The sequence below is a fragment of the Cervus canadensis genome, chromosome 3 (assembly GCF_019320065.1).
Source record: "Cervus canadensis isolate Bull #8, Minnesota chromosome 3, ASM1932006v1, whole genome shotgun sequence".
Classification (NCBI taxonomy): domain Eukaryota; kingdom Metazoa; phylum Chordata; class Mammalia; order Artiodactyla; family Cervidae; genus Cervus; species Cervus canadensis.
In genome coordinates this window covers 25,334,220-25,351,965 of record NC_057388.1, presented here as the reverse complement: position 1 = coordinate 25,351,965, position 17,746 = coordinate 25,334,220, and the positions used below count along the sequence as shown (strand labels likewise).

Here is a 17,746-nt window from a genome sequence, read left to right as displayed (position 1 = left end):
CTCTAGTCTGAAAGCATGCTAGTAACTTGTAAGAAGTGATGTGCTCATTCCTTTAAGAGCTGGCCATCTAGCTTACTTATTGTGGACAGCAATTGTTCTCTCAAAAAGACCAAATTTGAACAGTTTTGACAAAACAATTCTCATTCTCCTCATCCTTTCTACAATAAAATTCTCTACCTCCAAGTTTGTTTTTCCATCTCTCTGGCTTGTCCTCCTTCAATCAATTCCTAAATTTTAGGTATTCACCAAAGTTTGTAGCCTTATCCTATTTCTCTTTCCCTTGTCAAAACAACTCAAAGTTATGACAACAACTATCATTTTTAGGCAGAATCCTTGCATTCAGTTCAGTTCAGTCGCTCAGCCATGTCCAAATCTTTGTGACCCCATGAACCACAGCATGCCAGGCCTCCCTGCCCGTCACCAAGTCCCGGAGTTTACCCAAATTCATGCCCATTGAGTTGGTGATGCCATCCAACCATCTCATCCCTCTGTTGTCCCCTTCTCCTCTGCCTTTAATATTTTCTCCCATAAAAAGCTGTATTTCTTGTTGTTCCCTCTCAGAATTTCCAGTCTGAATCCCTTTGGAATGCTGGACATTGTTAATCTCTCTTTAATGTATACTGAATTCAGTGCATTTTAATATTAATGTGCCCTGCTTAACTCTGTTTATAGTCATCCTTAGAGTCATTCTCATTCCCTTCCTTACTCCAAATCTAATCAATTACTAGGTCAGTTTGTTTTGTTCTTTCCATTATTTTTCATCTTATTCTGACTACAGAGATTTCAGTTTAATCTCTCAGCCCTCATTATCCTCTCAAGGACTACATAAAATATCTCCTAATATTTCTGAGTTGCTACAGCAGTCCTTCCAAACTTTCCTTAAACTGCTGCCAGATGGATCAGAGTGAGACGACTTTAACTATGTTCCTCTGCTCCAAAATGGAGCCTGACATTATTCCCTACTACTGCCCTTTCTGAACTCTGCACTCAGTCACATTTAAATTGCCTGCTCCCCGTATGTGCCACTCTCCCATTTCAGGCGGTTTTACGCTCTTATTTCTCCACCTACTTCACCACACGGTCAATCCCACCTCTATGTTCAAAGCCTGGCTCATACACCATCTGTCCCCTGTAAATGGGAGCGCCCAATCTGCAGGCTATAGTTGCTTGCCTTCCCTTGGAACACTTACCACTTTCAACTTTCTATTATAAATACTTCTCTACTCAGAAGTGTATCACCAATGGAAAGAATGTGAGACTGGTGACAGAATTCTGATCATACCACCTACATACTATGGGGTTTCAAGTCACTAGTACCATAAAGTTCCTAAATATATTTCGCTCACTGCCTTTCAGCCTACATATCTTGCTTACATTTTGATTAACATACTTTTTATATGTGCCTCTTTCTTGTTTATTTTTTTTTTTATTTTTTTTCATTAAAAAAATCCTTCAGGAATTTGTTTCCCCTGGACTCCGAACTCTTGTCTTTCTTGTATGACTACACACTGATTTCTAATTAAAGTCTCATTCTGCATCCTGTCTTTAAAAAATAAATAAATAAAAAGAAAACTATTTTAAAATGTCTTGTCAATTTAAAAGTATATTATTTATATTATTTTATGTGATATTCATACTGAAATTTTACCTTATATATTGAATAGAAATCACTATGGCAGATACTAGAATGTAAGACGATAGAGTCTACCACAGGATTCTACAAGATAACACTGGACATGGTCTGGGAGAAGAGGTAGCAACTGATTTTCTGGGAACACTGAGAAAAATGTCTAAGTAGAACTAAAATCACAACTGGGACTTGAAGAAGAGCAACTCATGAAATGGGGGCAGTGGAGGAGGGGAGAGTGGAGGAGAAGACATTGCAGGCACAGGAATGTGCCAGGACCTAGAATTTTAAAAATAGAATGGCTTTGTAGGGGGAAGAGCAGAAGACCCTTAAATTTGGAAAAGGGGAAGATGACATGTGACTCTCATGTTAACTACTGGGAGGAGAGAGGCGGCATGGGTTTGGAAAAAAAGCAAACAGTTGAACCTATGAAACAGGGAAGAGAGAGGATAGAGGTAAGACATGAACAGCAGTGGCAATTCAACTGCTATCATGCTATGGTGGTCTCTGACTGGACAGCAAAAATAATTAGTATTAAGATCCAAACAGAGCTCACCCTAATCAATGAAAACTGACAGAGAAAGAGGATATAGAGGTGCAGAAAACTGTGTGTCCAGTAGTTCAAATTCTCCAAAAACATTTAGATTAACTGCAATATAAAGTTAAAATATCAGTTAAAACATACCAGTTTTACATACAGTTAAAAAAATCAACCAAAGCATCCATAAGTCCCATCTCACTGATCAGAAATGTGTGTCTAGTCTCTTCAAATACAAGATTTTTTCCCTCAGTTTAAAAGGGAGTTATTATCTCACAAAATGAGAGAAAATTTATGATATTTCACAAGTAAAGAACCTGGGTGGAACCCCAGCAAATCCTAACCCCTATAAATGAGAATTAATTATTACTCAGCTAAGTATTGAGCTAAATTCCACTGAAATTTGGTAAGAAAGTAAAAGTGACCATGTGGGGAAAAGTTACGATCATGAAAAAGATTAATAGAAAAATAGAAAAGAACATTGCAATAAATAAATAAAACCTCAGTAAGATTTTAAAGAACAAAAAAAGCAATATACATGTGTCTCTATTTTCTTTAAGTTTTTCTGTTATGAGAGAACCTACTATCTCCCATCAGAAAAATGACCTATAGGTCATGACATTAGACAATTTATAGGTTCATTATCATTTACTTTCATTAATACAGATTCATTCTACAGATTCATCCCCACACCCACCAAGGACTTCTATTATGAAAACTTACTTAAGATTTTCACTTAATGAAATACCAATAGGTTTATTGGGGAAAACAGTCTGTAACTTTAAATTCATTATTGAATTGGTCTAAACTAGTGATTATATTTGATACTGGAAAATAAACTCTAGTAAAATAATTATTTATTTAATATTTATTATCCCACAAGAAAAAAAGATTTTCACCAATACTTTTCCTCAGATAAACATGTTAATCTGTCAGGACTGAATAGGAGACTAAACATTTTTTTTTTCTCCCAAGTGATCTGTCAAAATACTGCCTCATTGGTAGTCTACACTTTTCTACCTCTGCCTCCACAATCTTCATATTGTCTCCCTAAACTAGACAGTATTATGACCAAAGAAGATACAGAAAAGAAACAATTTTTAAAAAACTTTCTAAGAATAAGATTCGATCCTAGAGAAATAATGCCAACTGACTACTTTGATATAAGCACAATTTTCCATGGGAATGGACAAACATGGCTCAAGATTTCCATTTCTATATTGATGCAACCAAAGGAAATGGCCACATACAATGCATAGCTCTAAGTAGTTACTCAAAAAACAATAGTTGGTTTTGCTATTCTGGCTAGCCTTTTTGGTTCTTCTATCCCTATGTCTTTTCAGACCAGGTACAAATGGGACTAGAGGGCTTTGTAAGACATCAAGCTGAATTTCCTAACCTGTTCACCCCACTACTAACCAGGCAGCTAAAAAACTAAGAACTCTTCCATTTGAGACTAGTGAAAATGACAGTTTCTTTCCCTTCACAAAAGGCAATATATCCCCCTCCTGCCACAAGTCCCAGTTCACTAGTAAACACATAATGTCATTTATGAGTTCGGTAAATTTGTTGAAAAGTCAAGGTTTTGCTGTTTCACATAGTTTAATTTTCCCAGATGTATTCTGTACATTAATATCTGAGTACGGGGGAAGCATTCTTCTTGAACCTCCCACTGCTCACTTCTGATCAAATTTCATTAAAAGTTATATTCTCTGGCCTGGCATTCCCAAAATGGACTGCTTGTTTCTGAAAAGATTAAGGTGAGCTCTGGCATTCCCTAGTTATGCCTATTGACATATAGTTCTGTTTTTCATTCATTTCCTGTTTAACACAGCTGGTGAATGCAAGGCAAGGTTTACTGAACTACTTGTGAGCTTTCAATATAACTTCCTTTCAAGAAATATTTCTCTTCAAAATAAATTTTAATATACAGCAGGTATATTTATTCTAAGCTAATTTTGTTTCATTCCTACTGGCAGCAGTTGTTTTGTTTTTTTTTTTTTCCAGTGTGTATCTACCCAGTCCTCAATTACCTGTCACCTCAAACATTCGCTTCTTGAATGAAGTGACAACATTTCCATCCTTCCGCCTGAGTAAGGGGCTGCTTCTCCTCTCTGCCACTTTCTGTTTTAACCTGGACCGCACCTTCAAGTTGGGCTCAGAGGCTGGGAATTGAGACAAAGAAAATAGATAAAAATTAAAAAATGGAGAGCCAATAGCTCCTGTGTAATAAAAAAAAAAAAGGCTCACCCTTTTCTTGGTCCCTTCTCATGTCAAATTAAAACCCAAGCATGTAAATAAGGCATTGATTATAAATTAATTAAACAGACAAATGTCATAATTATTTTTATGAAGTGTGTGAAATATTATTCTACATCTCTAAATGTAAAGTGGAAAGAGAGTAAAAACATACTTTCTACTTATTTTATCTAGCAGAAATGGGATTGTTAATGGGAAGTTAAATGACTGAGAGTGTTTGGGTCAGAATAAGATTTATTATACTTCACTGTCAGTTCTTTTAATTCTCTCAAGGGTGAAACTCAAGAACCACTAAAACAGTACCCTAATGTGATTTTAGAGACTCTTGGCTGACTTCTGGTAATAGGAAGACACCTCTGCAGAAAATAATTTATGTCTAATTCTGACTCCTGAAATATTTCATTGTCAGTAGTTTCTGACCTGAAATCCTGGGAAAATACACTTAGTATAATAACACAAAACCAAGTAGAATCACTACGAGTAAACCTTTGTATACAGTGAATACACAGTCAATTAGAAAGGAAGGGTGGCCAAGTCTTATAGGTAAAGTTCTGAGTTAGGTTATATATTCCAAAATAAAAAGCACATTATTCGTACATATGCGTTTCTTTGGTTACACTATTCTAAAGAGTGATGCTCTATAATTTATCTTCATGCATTAAGTTTTGAAGTGATTGTACTTTAGAAGAATGGAAACATTGGATTGATTTTGTAATAGAAATCAATGATGATGGAGGTGGTGGTGATGATGATAATTAGGAAAACAATGCTTCTGATGACAACTAACATTTGTACAGTGATCACTATGTTCCACTACTGTCCTGAAATCTGTCAATATTAACTTCTTTAACCACAGAAAATCTAATGGGACAGAGTCTACTTACACTTTGATTATATCAGTGAGGAAACCAAAACACAGAGATGTAAATAACTTGCCCAAAGTCATCAAAGTAAAAAGGGATGACAAAGCCAGCATCTGTACCCAGATAACCTAGCTCACGTCTAATCTTCTAACACTGAAAATACTGCTCTTCAACCGTTCTTTATGTAGGAACAGCAGAACAATTATAGAACTGCTTTTCCAAAGCATTACTAATCACATATATCAGATACAATGTTATAATGTAGCTAGAATTCTGGAGCAGATAAAATTATTTCTTTGAAGGAATTTTATAGTTCTGCCCAATTACAGAGAATATCAAAAGTATAACTTACAATCTTCTATTACTCATTTATTTATTTTTGATATTAAATACTTTAGTTTCCTCTTTGTTCTTCTCTCACTCACACCTCTTTTTTTAGATCTACCTTGGACTGAGAATCCTAGATTTTCTTGGAACTGGCTAGATAAAATTAAAAAGTTAATTTGGGGGGTGTTCACAGCTGATTTTTATGCCCCCAAACACTAAAAATGTAAAAAAAAAAAAAAGGGAACCTGGAAATATTGTAAAAGTAAAAAATGGACAAGAAATAAGGGTAGAAATCAGGAATGAGTACAAGAAGCCCAGTGACTAGAGACCACAAAGGTCTTACTTCCTGGGCCTCCCACTTTGAAGCAAAGAAGGGTAATAGTTTGGCGGAAGGATTAAAGTTCTTGCCAGACTTGCCAGGAGTGCAGACATTCCTTAACCCACTTGATCTTAGCGGAGAAGACTGAATCTGAATTACTAGTATCCAACATACCTGCGAATAAAGGGGAAAAGATGGAACTATATTCCATTTCACTTAGATCCCCACCCTTACCCCCCATACCTGGGCTTCCCTGGTGGCTCAGATTGAAAAGAATCCGCCTGCAATGCAGGAGATCCAGGTTTGATTCCTGGGTTGGGAAGATTCCTCTGGAGTAGGGAATGGTTATCCACTCCAGTATCCTTGCCTGAATAATTCCATGGACAGAGGAGCTGGGCGGGCCACAGACCATGGGGTTGCAAAGAGTCGGACATGACTGAGTGACTAACATACACACACCCACCCCCATATATGTATTTTTAAATGCCTTTAAAAACACCAATTTTGCCTCTGATAAGTTGTAGGTTAATAAATATATTCCATTTCAAGTAAAAAAAATGAATCCCTATATGCTAACTATTAATATACTGGTATCTGCTGTCATCTTGCTTATAAGCCTAGGATAAAAATCACAGATTCTTAGATCTTGATCTAGACATAACTTTATGATGAAGTCTAATGGATTCAGATGTTACAGACTGGCTCTCCAGAGGGAGTAAACCAATTGATCCATCACTTCAAAGATGGAGTAGAAAAGGCACCATGTTTCAGCAGGAATATGTGGAATAGGGACCACACATCCCACTTATGAGATTTTCAGTGCGATTTTTGTGCTTTCTGAGCCTGGCTCTACATTTGTGAATTCAAATATGAAACTCTAACATCTTCCTTATTTCACAGAACTTTGGCCACAGGACTAGATACCTAAGAATAACTATGAAGATCTGGGTGAATGCAAAAGGGAAGAAAAAGGTTTCAGTTCAGTTCAGTCGCTCAGTTGTGTCCAACTCTTTGCGACCCCATGGACTGCAGCACGCCAGGCTTCCCTGTCCATCACCAACTCCAGGAGCTTGCTCAAACTCATGTCCATCGAGTTGGTGATACCATCCAACCATCTCATTCTCTGTCATCCCCTTTTCTTCCTGCCTTCAATCTTTCCCAGCATCAAGGTCTTTTCCAATGAGTCAGTTCTTCACAACAGGTGGCCAAAGTATTGGAGTTTCATCTTTAGCACAAGTCCTTCCAATGAATATTCAGGACTGATTTCCTTTAGGATGGACTGGTTGGATCTCCTTGCAGTCCAAGAGACTCTCAAAAGTCTTCTCCAACACCACAGTTCAAAAGCATCAATTCTTCGGTGCTCAGCTTTCTTTATAGTCCAATTCTCACATTCATACATGACTACTGGAAAAACCATAGCCTTGACTAGATAGACCTTTGTTGGCAAAGTAGTGTCTCTGCTTTTTAATATGCCATCTAGGTAGGTCATAGCTTTTCTTCCAAGGAGCAAGCGTCTTTTAATCTCATGGCTGCAGTCACCATCTGCAGTGATTTTGGTTTAGGCAATTTTTATTATTGCTGCCACTGCCAGGGTTATGCTAGGAATGACAGAGCCGGGACTGAGCCCCAGACCCCGATACCCAGTCTAACCCTCCTTCTCCTCACACACTGCACTGGCCAGGGCCGAATATCTGCAGTAAAGATGAAAATGTGCCAACAGCTTGGAAAACCAGCATGTGCCACTTAAACATTCTACAGGAAACCTAGAATTCCATAAGCTTTTCAGAAATGACTTCACAGGTCAGCAGAAAGCTTTTGTTCCTACGTGTCTATTTGAGAATAGGCTGGATATTCATCTTTTAAATAGCTTTCTATAGTCAACACTAAAAAAAAAAAAGTGGACATCAGAGTAGGTGTGAGAACGGGATTCTGGTTTCGCATCTATCATCTACTATCAGTTTGCTCATTCATGAAAGTCAGTTATGAAGATACCGTTATAGTTTATGGAGTGAAACAGATGTGCTTTAAGTGCCTGTTTACACTTTGGGTATTTGGCTTTGATGAATTACTTTATATCTTTAAATCTCAGTTTCTCATGTTAAAATGGAGATAGTTTTTTTTTTTTTCCTTTTTTTTTTCCTCCATACATCCCAATAGATTGCATTTTCCTTCTTTCTCTAAGATTACAAGACCAAATCCTGGGGTTGCATCACCCCATTCCTTTGCTGCTTGGGTCTTGTTTGGACTCAGCCTACTGCTAAGGCTGGCCAGTGATCGAAGAATTGAGGAGTTCAAGACCAGGTATCCTATATTCTCTCTGCTATAGCGCTGCATCGCCGGGTATAGCTTTGTCTCTTCCTGATTTCATCTCCCTCTTGAAGGCTCCATTCCATGGTTCCAGCTTTCTCAGCACTCTAGCAACCCTATTTCTTCTCTGTGCTTCTTCAGCACTAGGGGTGGGAACGCTTCCTGCTGTAGCTGTTTTCTGGGTGCCTCAACATCCCCAAGCTGTTGTAAGCAGTTCCCTTCATAAAAGTCTATGACCCACATCATGTGGGTTCTGTTACTTGCCAAGACTCTGAGCAACACAGTTGTACATATTTTGCAAAGTTATCATGGAGTCAAACAAAATAATATTTAGGAGAAGATAAACAAGTGGTTCTCAGTTGGCAAAGATTTTGACACCAGGGACATCCGGCAATGTCTGGAGATACTCTGATTGTCAGTATGGGGAGATGCTACTGGAATGCAGTGGGTGGAGCCCAGGGATGTTGCTAAACATCCTACTACACACAGGACAGCCCCACAACAAAGAATTATCTGGACCCAAATGGTATGGCCAAGTGCGAAAACTCTGGGGTAAGTAATCAGGAAATGGAAGAGGTTAATAATTGTTCTACACAGAGAAAAATAAAGGGGATAATGGTATCTTGGAGATTCTCAAAGAGGATGTAGGAGAGTATCAGAAGAAAAAAAGATGATCAGAAACCAGGGAGTGCTACAGGTAGCTTATAACAGTATATATTTCAATATATTTTAAATTTAGAATTTCATTCAAATCAAAGCTAGTCAACTTCTATTGGCTATGAAAATGTGCAGAAAAAGTCTGAATTCTAGTTCTCAACAGGGTAATATTTGAGACATAGTGCTATATTTATCAATTGAGGGCACAGGCTTGTAAAAACTAGCAATTACTGATATTCTATAAAGTACAACATAAATTTATTTTCTCAAAATATACAATCACAACTTCTCTAAGTAAAAGGCCAAGTTTATTGGTTTTAGCAAAAACTTTCACCTGTATTTCACTTTTGATTTTGAGTCACCAGAAGTATTAGTATCTTGGTGGTGAAGGCCAAGGTTGGAATGATAAATAACCATCATTTAGTCCTCATAATGCTTTATAAACTCACTCCTAACATTTCAGAAGCCCACACACCAATCTCAGCATGACATATACCCAGGCAGTAGAATTAATAACCTATTGTGCTGACTCAGTTTGCAGTTAGGAGTTAATTCCATTTTCAATGCTCTGGTCTCCCCAAAGACTGAAGATTTCCATTCCAGTGACTTACTAATGGGATGAAAATTCTCAAGAGCCCAGAAAGAGATCACTAATGGGGGAGACATTTTGCTTGTATTTGAATGTATTTCATGCCTAGTTGCACTAATTGCCTTTCTATTTTACCCCACACCCATCACTCTCTACATCTCAATTAATCACAAAAACAGAAGGCAAACTTTTAGTGTGTGTGCCCAAAAAATGTATTTGTTTGCTGAGATGAAAACACTGCATGAAAAATTGATTATCACTATTTAAATGAAAAAATGTTAAAGATGAGAGAACTAAAACTTTTTTCTCTTTTTGCTTAAAAAACAAGTGAACAAAGGAAACAGAAAACATGTGAAAAATGCCCCATGAGTTAAACGTGTTTGAAATCTTTTCTTCTCATACGGATCTCCCTAGTTTGAAATTAACTTAGGTGTCAAAAGGTGTGAAAATAAACAATGAGAAAAGCAGTGGGGGAAATAGCAGAAGCAAAGGTTAAAAAATTAAGATTCTAAAGCACAGTAAGTCGGAAGGTCCAGACTTGTCATTTCACTAAGAGATTGGTGTGTGGAGTGTGTATGTGAGTGTGGGAGTGTCACTTTGCATATGTACACACATACAAACACAGAAGCTATCTTTTGTAGAGGCAAACAGGTCTCTGACACAAACAGACAGTAGACTCAGATTTCAGTGCTATTTCATGTACTAACACCTGGCAATCCTGGGTGAGTTTGGGGATCTCCATGAGCTATTTTGTCATATATTGTAGATGATACATATAGATATACTATGGTGGAAGATTAAAGGGGTTGAATGAAGTTCCTAGTTCAAATGACTGGTCATCACAAAAAAGTTGGTCAATAGATAGATGTTGGATAAATGAATGTGTAATTCTGTCCATATATAAGACCAAGAACGAATAAAATTAAAAGGTAAGCAACTTAGCATGCACGCACAGAGACAGAAGGCTACAAGTGGTTTATTCCTTTTGCCTAGGGCAGTATTATCTATAATAGCAACAAAAATAACAGTAGTCCTTTTCTGATCTTTCACTCAGTATATTTAAAATACTTTATGTTTACTAATTGACTTCACATTTTCCTTACTTTTTTTATTTCCATTTATAATTTCTACTCAATTTACCGTGTGTCTTAAATATACCATCATTTACTAAGAATGATTACCTACTTTGTGCATCTTGTCTTTGTTCATTTTTAATCCTAATTTGTGAATATTCTTTACACCAACAGTTTAGAAAAAAATTCAATAACCACATATCATGGTATAAGGAAGTTCTTGATTCTCATAAGAGAGGTGACCATAGGAGAAAAGATTTTTCATTGAGAAATGGATAATGATATTACTAATTAAAATTACTAATGATTTATCAAGATTAAGTACTAGATTAAGAAATGCATCTTTATATTAATGAATATTGGGGATATTCAACTATTTCACCTGCACATTTAGCACCACAATCATAGGTGAAATTTGGGGCTCCATTGCAAGTGTCACATCCCTTCTCTGACATTGTTTATTCTTCTTTGCAGGACTAGATATCTGTCAGCTTATCCACCTAGCCCCTCCTCTCCCCAGATTTCACCTGCTATTTCCCACCCAGAGGCCTATCTTGGCATTTCTCTATTATAACACTCTTGTCACTTGGAACCAAGCAGGCATAATCTTATCACTCATTCAGTCTATTTGGAATGTCCTTTCTGAAGATTAGGTTTCCTGGAATGGTTCCTGCCCAAGTCATTTCTCTCTTTTATGCTAACACTGTAGCATGCCTAGTCACATGTGAACTGTTCAATCAAAGAGTCATTACAATTATGAACTGACACTCTGGGGACATGTGTAAATTCTCTAAAGTTGATCTAAAAATATAGGTTACTCTAATTAAAAAATTTTATAATTAGACCAAGCCTACAGATTTTTAAAATTAGGATTCAGAACAAAACAGTATATCTAACACAACTTATGCTTTTTGAGGGGCTTGGATAATATGAATATTTAATGTTATGAATCAGATTTTATGCATTTTGATATCAAGGGACAAAAATTTCTAGTCTAATTCTTTTTAATTACAACCAATTAATAATATGTATTTCATATGTAAAAGTTTTTTAAAAAATCATTTATTGGGAAATTTTAGCTTTTAATAGCTAGCCACATTTATGGCAATATATAAATGCAATTTCCTGGAAAAACTATAATAGTATTCAGAAATACTAATGTAGACATCCATCCATCCTCTTATTGACAACATATCAATTATGATACTATTTGTTCAAAGAGAATTATTCTTTTTCAAAAAGCACACTGGTAAATATTAATCAATTTATAGTATATTTATTTTATAATAACATTTATTGCTTTCTTCTAATTATGTGAATCATACATACATCTCAAAGTTTCATACATGTTTGAAATTTTTGGAAATGGGATGCATTTTGGAAATGGGAAATGAGTATACCCTACTATAATGTTTCTTTTGTGTTGTATATATAAAAGTATTTGAAAATAAGATCTTGTTTCTTCACTTAATGTATTATGAGTTTTTCTCCAGTAATTATATAGTCTTTAAAATGATGATTTATTATGCTTTCATTTAAAATTTTATCATGAATCTTTTCCAATTATATATTCTTCTAAAAATACATTATGAGGATATGCCATGTATTACTCAGACACCTATACATGTGAGTATCCACCATTTTATTTAAGCCTTTGATAACACTGGTCACTTAGGTGATCTACAATGTTTTACTTTCAAAGACAGAATAGTGGGACACATCACTGTGAAGCCATGTGTATATTTCTGAGTATTTCCTCCCATCAATGGAAATATAATTCTTAGGTTCCTCACATATGAAAACAACAATGACAAGTTCTTATGATTAGGGGGGAAAAATCAATCACCATAAAGGGCAAGGAGTATTACAGAGACCCGGGAAGCAGGTCTCAGAGAAGTATGTGAGAACAATATGGAGGCTGAGCTTCCCTGCTGGCTCAGATGGTAAAGAATCTGCCCATGAGGCGGGAGAACCAGGTTCGATCCCTGGGTCAGGAAGATCTCCTGCAGAAGACAATGGCTACCAACTCCAGTATTCCTGCCTGGAGAATTCCATGGGCTGAGGAGGCTGGTGGACTACAGTCCATGGGGTCACAAAGAGTCAGACACAACTGAGCAACTAACACTTTCACTTTTCACTTTTTCTGGGAAACAGAAGCTCAGTCTAGAACAGAAGGCTTATTAGCTCTTGGTGGCACTCTCTCTTAGTAGCTATGAATGCTTCAACTCCTGAGCCAGAGCAGGCGCCTCTGAAGCTGAAAGCCCATGACAGAGCCCTGAGCCTCCTCAATCCCAGGGCAGCACGCTGTGTTCAACCCTGTTTCCTTTTCCTCACAGTGTTTTCTCCACAGCGCCGGATGCTCAGCTGGCTTAGGCAGCACCCAGAAAAACTCTACTGAGTGATCGAATACACAAACTGCTCACTCAATGCTGGGCTTTGTTTTTGTGCTTAATACTAGGACAGAAGAAGAAATAATTACTTCAAAAAATTTTATGACATTTAAAGAACAAATTACCATTTTTAAAAACAGATAAAATATTTTAATCAAATACTATGATTCTGGATAGAAACAAATAATAATAAGTGATGAGATAATTCATCACTTTTATAGTTAAATTCAACTTTCTGTTCAGTTGGTTCCGTTGTTTATTTAGTTAAGAGTTATTAAATAATACTTAGAACCAAAGTTGCAAGTTCTGTGAGGAGTGGGAACATATCTATAGTTATGTTTCCATTGTTTATTCAGCACTTATACAGTGCCTACTACATAGGTCAAATTCATTTGTTATTTACTGAACGAATGAATCAATGAATGGGAAAAGGGGTGTGTTTAAGTGCTGAGGCAACTTCTCAAAGATAGACTACAGAGATTTTTCCTACTGGGCATTCATAGCCTAGCAAGAACAAATAACACACTAAATGTGATCACTGCCGCATGACAGGTATAAGAGAAGCCTTGGAGCTGGGAGGCAGAGATTCCTTTCCCTAGAGGGTAAGTCCTGGGGACTGAGAGATTCTGACAGGTAGAGGTGGGAGGGAAACTCAGTTCCAGGCAGAGGAAGCAAGCCTATCCAGGGGAAGATACTGGCAAATTCAGGGGATGGAGATTAAATACACTAGCCTGTTGGGGGGTGGGGAGGGGAGAGGGAAGCAATACTAAGTGAAGATAAGGCTTCAAAGAAAAATGTCAAGCAAAATTTAGCTAAATTAGGCAATTATATCAACATAACTCAATATGCTAACAGAGGTTATTCAATCTGTATCTTTACACTCCCTCTCTATGTTGGCTTTTTTCTTAGCATGCAGACATGCTCAGATCCTTCCCATTCAAATAAAAATAAGCTCCCCCCCCCCAAGATATAGATATTATTAGCTACTCTCTGCACTTATACTTTAATTTACAGTAAAGTTTTTTTTTTTTTAAGTAGCTTTCACTTGCCACCACCATTTTCTAACCTCAAACCACTGCAATATGGCTCTGACTCTCCTTGTTTCACTGAAACTACTCTACCACACATATCACTTGGAACAGCAAATGCATTAATTTTGCGTCTATTCTTAGTACTGAACAACGACATAGACTCATGGTGTGTCTTTATAGTTGTTGAATGAAAAAAAAAAAATGTTCCCATATACTCAAGCATGAAAGGAAACTCAGAGTAAAAGACTGGGTTTGAAATGTTGTTGAGAAGAGAACTAGCTGAACTTCAGCTTTTCTAATTTGTAAGAATTTCTTGATGTTGAACTTTATGCCAAGAGGCCTTAGAGATCAGCTGCAGAATGCCAGAGGAATTTCATTTGTCTGGCAAGCAACAAAAATACCATGTTTGGAGTCAAGGAAATCCACATACAAAATACCTTTTATGTTAATACCCTTATATGCTTTATTTTTCAAATATAAGATATTTTATTTATGTAAAAGCAGAAGTAAATTTTGAAAATCTGTATTCTGAAAATAAAGCAAAATTTTGAATTATCACTTCAATCAGACAAACTAGACTAGGGGCATGTTTCTAAAAGTCCTCTTGAGTTCTAAAATTTCATACTTAAAAATAAAATTCAAAATTAATTACTTATGCTATTAATCTTCTTTCAGTAATAAACCAATTAAGTTAGAAGCTTGTCACAACTAGAGGAAAGCTCACACAGCACAACCCCAAATAAATAAATAAACAATAGAAGACCCAGCACTGCCCTAAGTAAATAAACACATAATTAAAAAATAATACATCTAGTATAGGAGATAAATAAAACTATGAAGTATGCCGTGTAATTTTTCATGCATATTTCGTAGTTTTATTTATCTCCTATAGACCTGCACTGGGGTGACCCTATATTTGATGGGGGCACATGGCAGACCAGCACATAATTTTTTCCAGAAAACCTAACAGTCAGAATAGTATGGTTAGAAAACTAATACCAATCTTCTGATAACTACTTGAGTATCACCGTAAGTCTAAGCTTTATTGTACACATTTGTGCTATCAGCATGAACTTACCTTGTTTATACTCATAAGAGTCTGGAGCTATTTTCCAGTCTTGACTGTGATACTATGTGACTTGGGTCAAGTTTTTTTTTTTATAATTCAATGTCTCTGTGCCTCAATTTTCCTGCCTGAAAATATGGACAATAATAGCCATTCTTCTGACTTTTAAAGAGTTCAAGAGTATTGATTAGAATAGTAAACAAAGTAAATCACCATCAAATTTTAGATGCTGTACAACTTACTTTCTTCAAATATATGACTTTGAAATTTTTGTCTCTGATGTTTATCTGAAAATTTTCAGCTCACTCCCGTAAAACTGTAACATCATTCTCTAGTTTTTATTTCATTTGTTTACTTCATTTTCTTCTGACTTGTCCAGTTATAGCCATGTAAAAGCAATCACCCAAAAGATCTGTACTCTGAAAACTCTAAGACAGTAATGAAAGAAATTGGAGACAACACTAATGAAAAGATACATCATGTGCTTGGATTGGAAGAATCAATACTATGAAAATGACTATATTAACCAGAGCAAGCTACAGATTCAATGCAGTTCCTATCAAATTACCCATGGCATTTTTCACAGAACTAGAATAAGAAAATCTTAAAATTTTCACAGTGACACAAAAGGCCCTGAATAGCCAAAGTAATTTTGAGAAAGAAAAGCAGAGCTGGAGGAATCAGGCCCCCTAACTTCATACTATACTACAAAGTTGCAGTCATGAAACTAGTATGGTACCAGAAAGAAAAAAAAAGAAGTATAGATCAATGAAATAGGATAGAAAGCCCAGAAATAAAGCCACACACCTATGGTGAATTAATCTGTGACAAAGGAGGCAAGACTATACAATGGAGGAAAGACAATCTCTTCAAAAAATGGTGCTGGGAAAACTGGATGTGTAAATACGTAATAAATGAATTTAGAACACTATTTAACATCATACACAAATAAACTCAAAATGGATTAAGACCTAAACGTAAGACTGGTGATGCTGCTAAGTTGCTTCAGTCGTGTCCGACTCTGTGCGACCCCATAGATGGCAGCCCACCAGGCTCCCCCCGTCCCTGGGATTCTCCAGGCAAGAACACTGGAGTGGGTTGCCATTTCCTTCTCCAATGCATGAAAGTGAAAAGTGAAAGTGAAGTCGTTCAGTCGTGTGAGACTCTTAGCAACCCTATGGACTGCAGCCTATCAGGCTCCTCCATCCATGGGATTTTCCAGGCAAGAGTACTGGAGTGGGTTGCCATTGCCTTCTCCGAAACGTAAGACTGGATATCATCAAATTCTTAAAGGAAAACACAGGCAGGACACTCTCTGAAAATAAATCACAACAGCATCTTTGTCAGAAATAAAAACAAAAATAAACAAAGGAGACCTAATTAGACTCAAAAGCTTTTGCACAGCAAAGGAAACCATAAGTAAAACAAACAGACAATCCACAGAACAGGAGAAAATATTTGCAAATGATGCAACCAACAAGCAGCTCATGTAGCTCAATATCATAAAAACAAACAGCCCAATCAAAAAATGGGCAGAAGACCTAAATAGACATTTCTCCAAAGAAGACATACAGATGGCTGAGAGGCCCATGAAATGATGCCCAACACTGCTAATTATTAGAGAAATGCAAATCAAAACTGCCATAAGATATCACCTTATACCAGTCAAAATGGCCATCATCAAAAAATTTACAAACAATAAATGCTGGAGTTGTGTCAGGCAGAATAATGTTCTCAGGGCAAAGAAGACTATGTCCTACTCCCCAGAACTTGTGACTGTCACAGTACAAAGTAAAAAGATATTAAGGTTGTAAAAGGATTTAAGATTGCTAATCAGCAGGTTTAAAGATGAGGAGATTATCCTGGATTATTCAGGTGGGCTAATATAATCACAAGGGTTCTCTGAAAATATGGAGGAGGCAGAAGTATCAGAATGATTCACTGCAACAAAGACCAACTAGTTATTGCTGGGTTTGAAGATGGAGAGGTGATCAGAAGCCAGAGAGTGTGGGCAGCCTCTCAAGGAGACAGACTTGCTCCAAGTACAGTAAGATAATAAATATGTGCTGTTTTAAGTAACTAAGTTTGTGCTAATTTATTACAGGAGTCATAAGAAGTCAATAGGGCAGCCTAAAGGATCCCAAACCTGGCACTGCTTTGAAAGTCTGAATATTCTGAAATACTGGTTCTGACTAGATCAGATTTCACTGTTTTATATATATGTGTGTGTGTGTGTGTGTGTGTGTGTGTGTAGTTTGTTTGTTTTAGGTAAGAAAGTAGACTATTAAAGAAAACTATTAATGATATAGGCCCATCACTTAGCAGAAATACCAAGACAATAATTTGCTTAAAATTAATATTTAACAGTATACCAGATATCATTTTTATACAAAGGTAAGGTTTTAATTAATATATTTACTTATCTGTAAAATAATCCAACAAAGAAAGTAAAAGACAAAAATGTAGCTTATTTCTTTAAAATTTTTCTGTTAATGTTCCATAAGGGTGTAAGTTAAGGATCATTTATTTTAACCCCAAATGCCGAGTACTTTGTACATTCTAAATAGCTTCAAAAGCAATCAATTTCCAAAACTCATTCAAGTGGGAACATTTTATTTTTTTTAAAGTAGATTCCTTTTGAGATACTAAGTTATTAAGCCCAATAACAACTGTATAAAGCCTGTTGCTAAGAACAATTTC

The 17,746-nt window shown here is 36.4% G+C and overlaps 1 protein-coding gene across 8 annotated transcripts in view; it reads right to left on the bottom strand.

Annotated features, from left to right (window-relative positions):
* Nucleotides 1–17,746, bottom strand: part of HDAC9 (histone deacetylase 9) — a 980,387-nt gene that overhangs the window by 386,232 nt on the left and 576,409 nt on the right. For 4 of the 8 annotated variants that reach the window (XM_043462784.1, XM_043462787.1, XM_043462785.1 and 1 more), the window contains exon 8: nucleotides 4,199–4,330. The exons of the other annotated variants lie outside the window; for them this stretch is intronic. In XM_043462784.1, coding sequence (XP_043318719.1) covers nucleotides 4,199–4,330 — 132 coding nt within the window. The remainder of the gene's footprint in view (nucleotides 1–4,198; nucleotides 4,331–17,746) is intronic. 8 annotated transcript variants of the gene reach the window in all.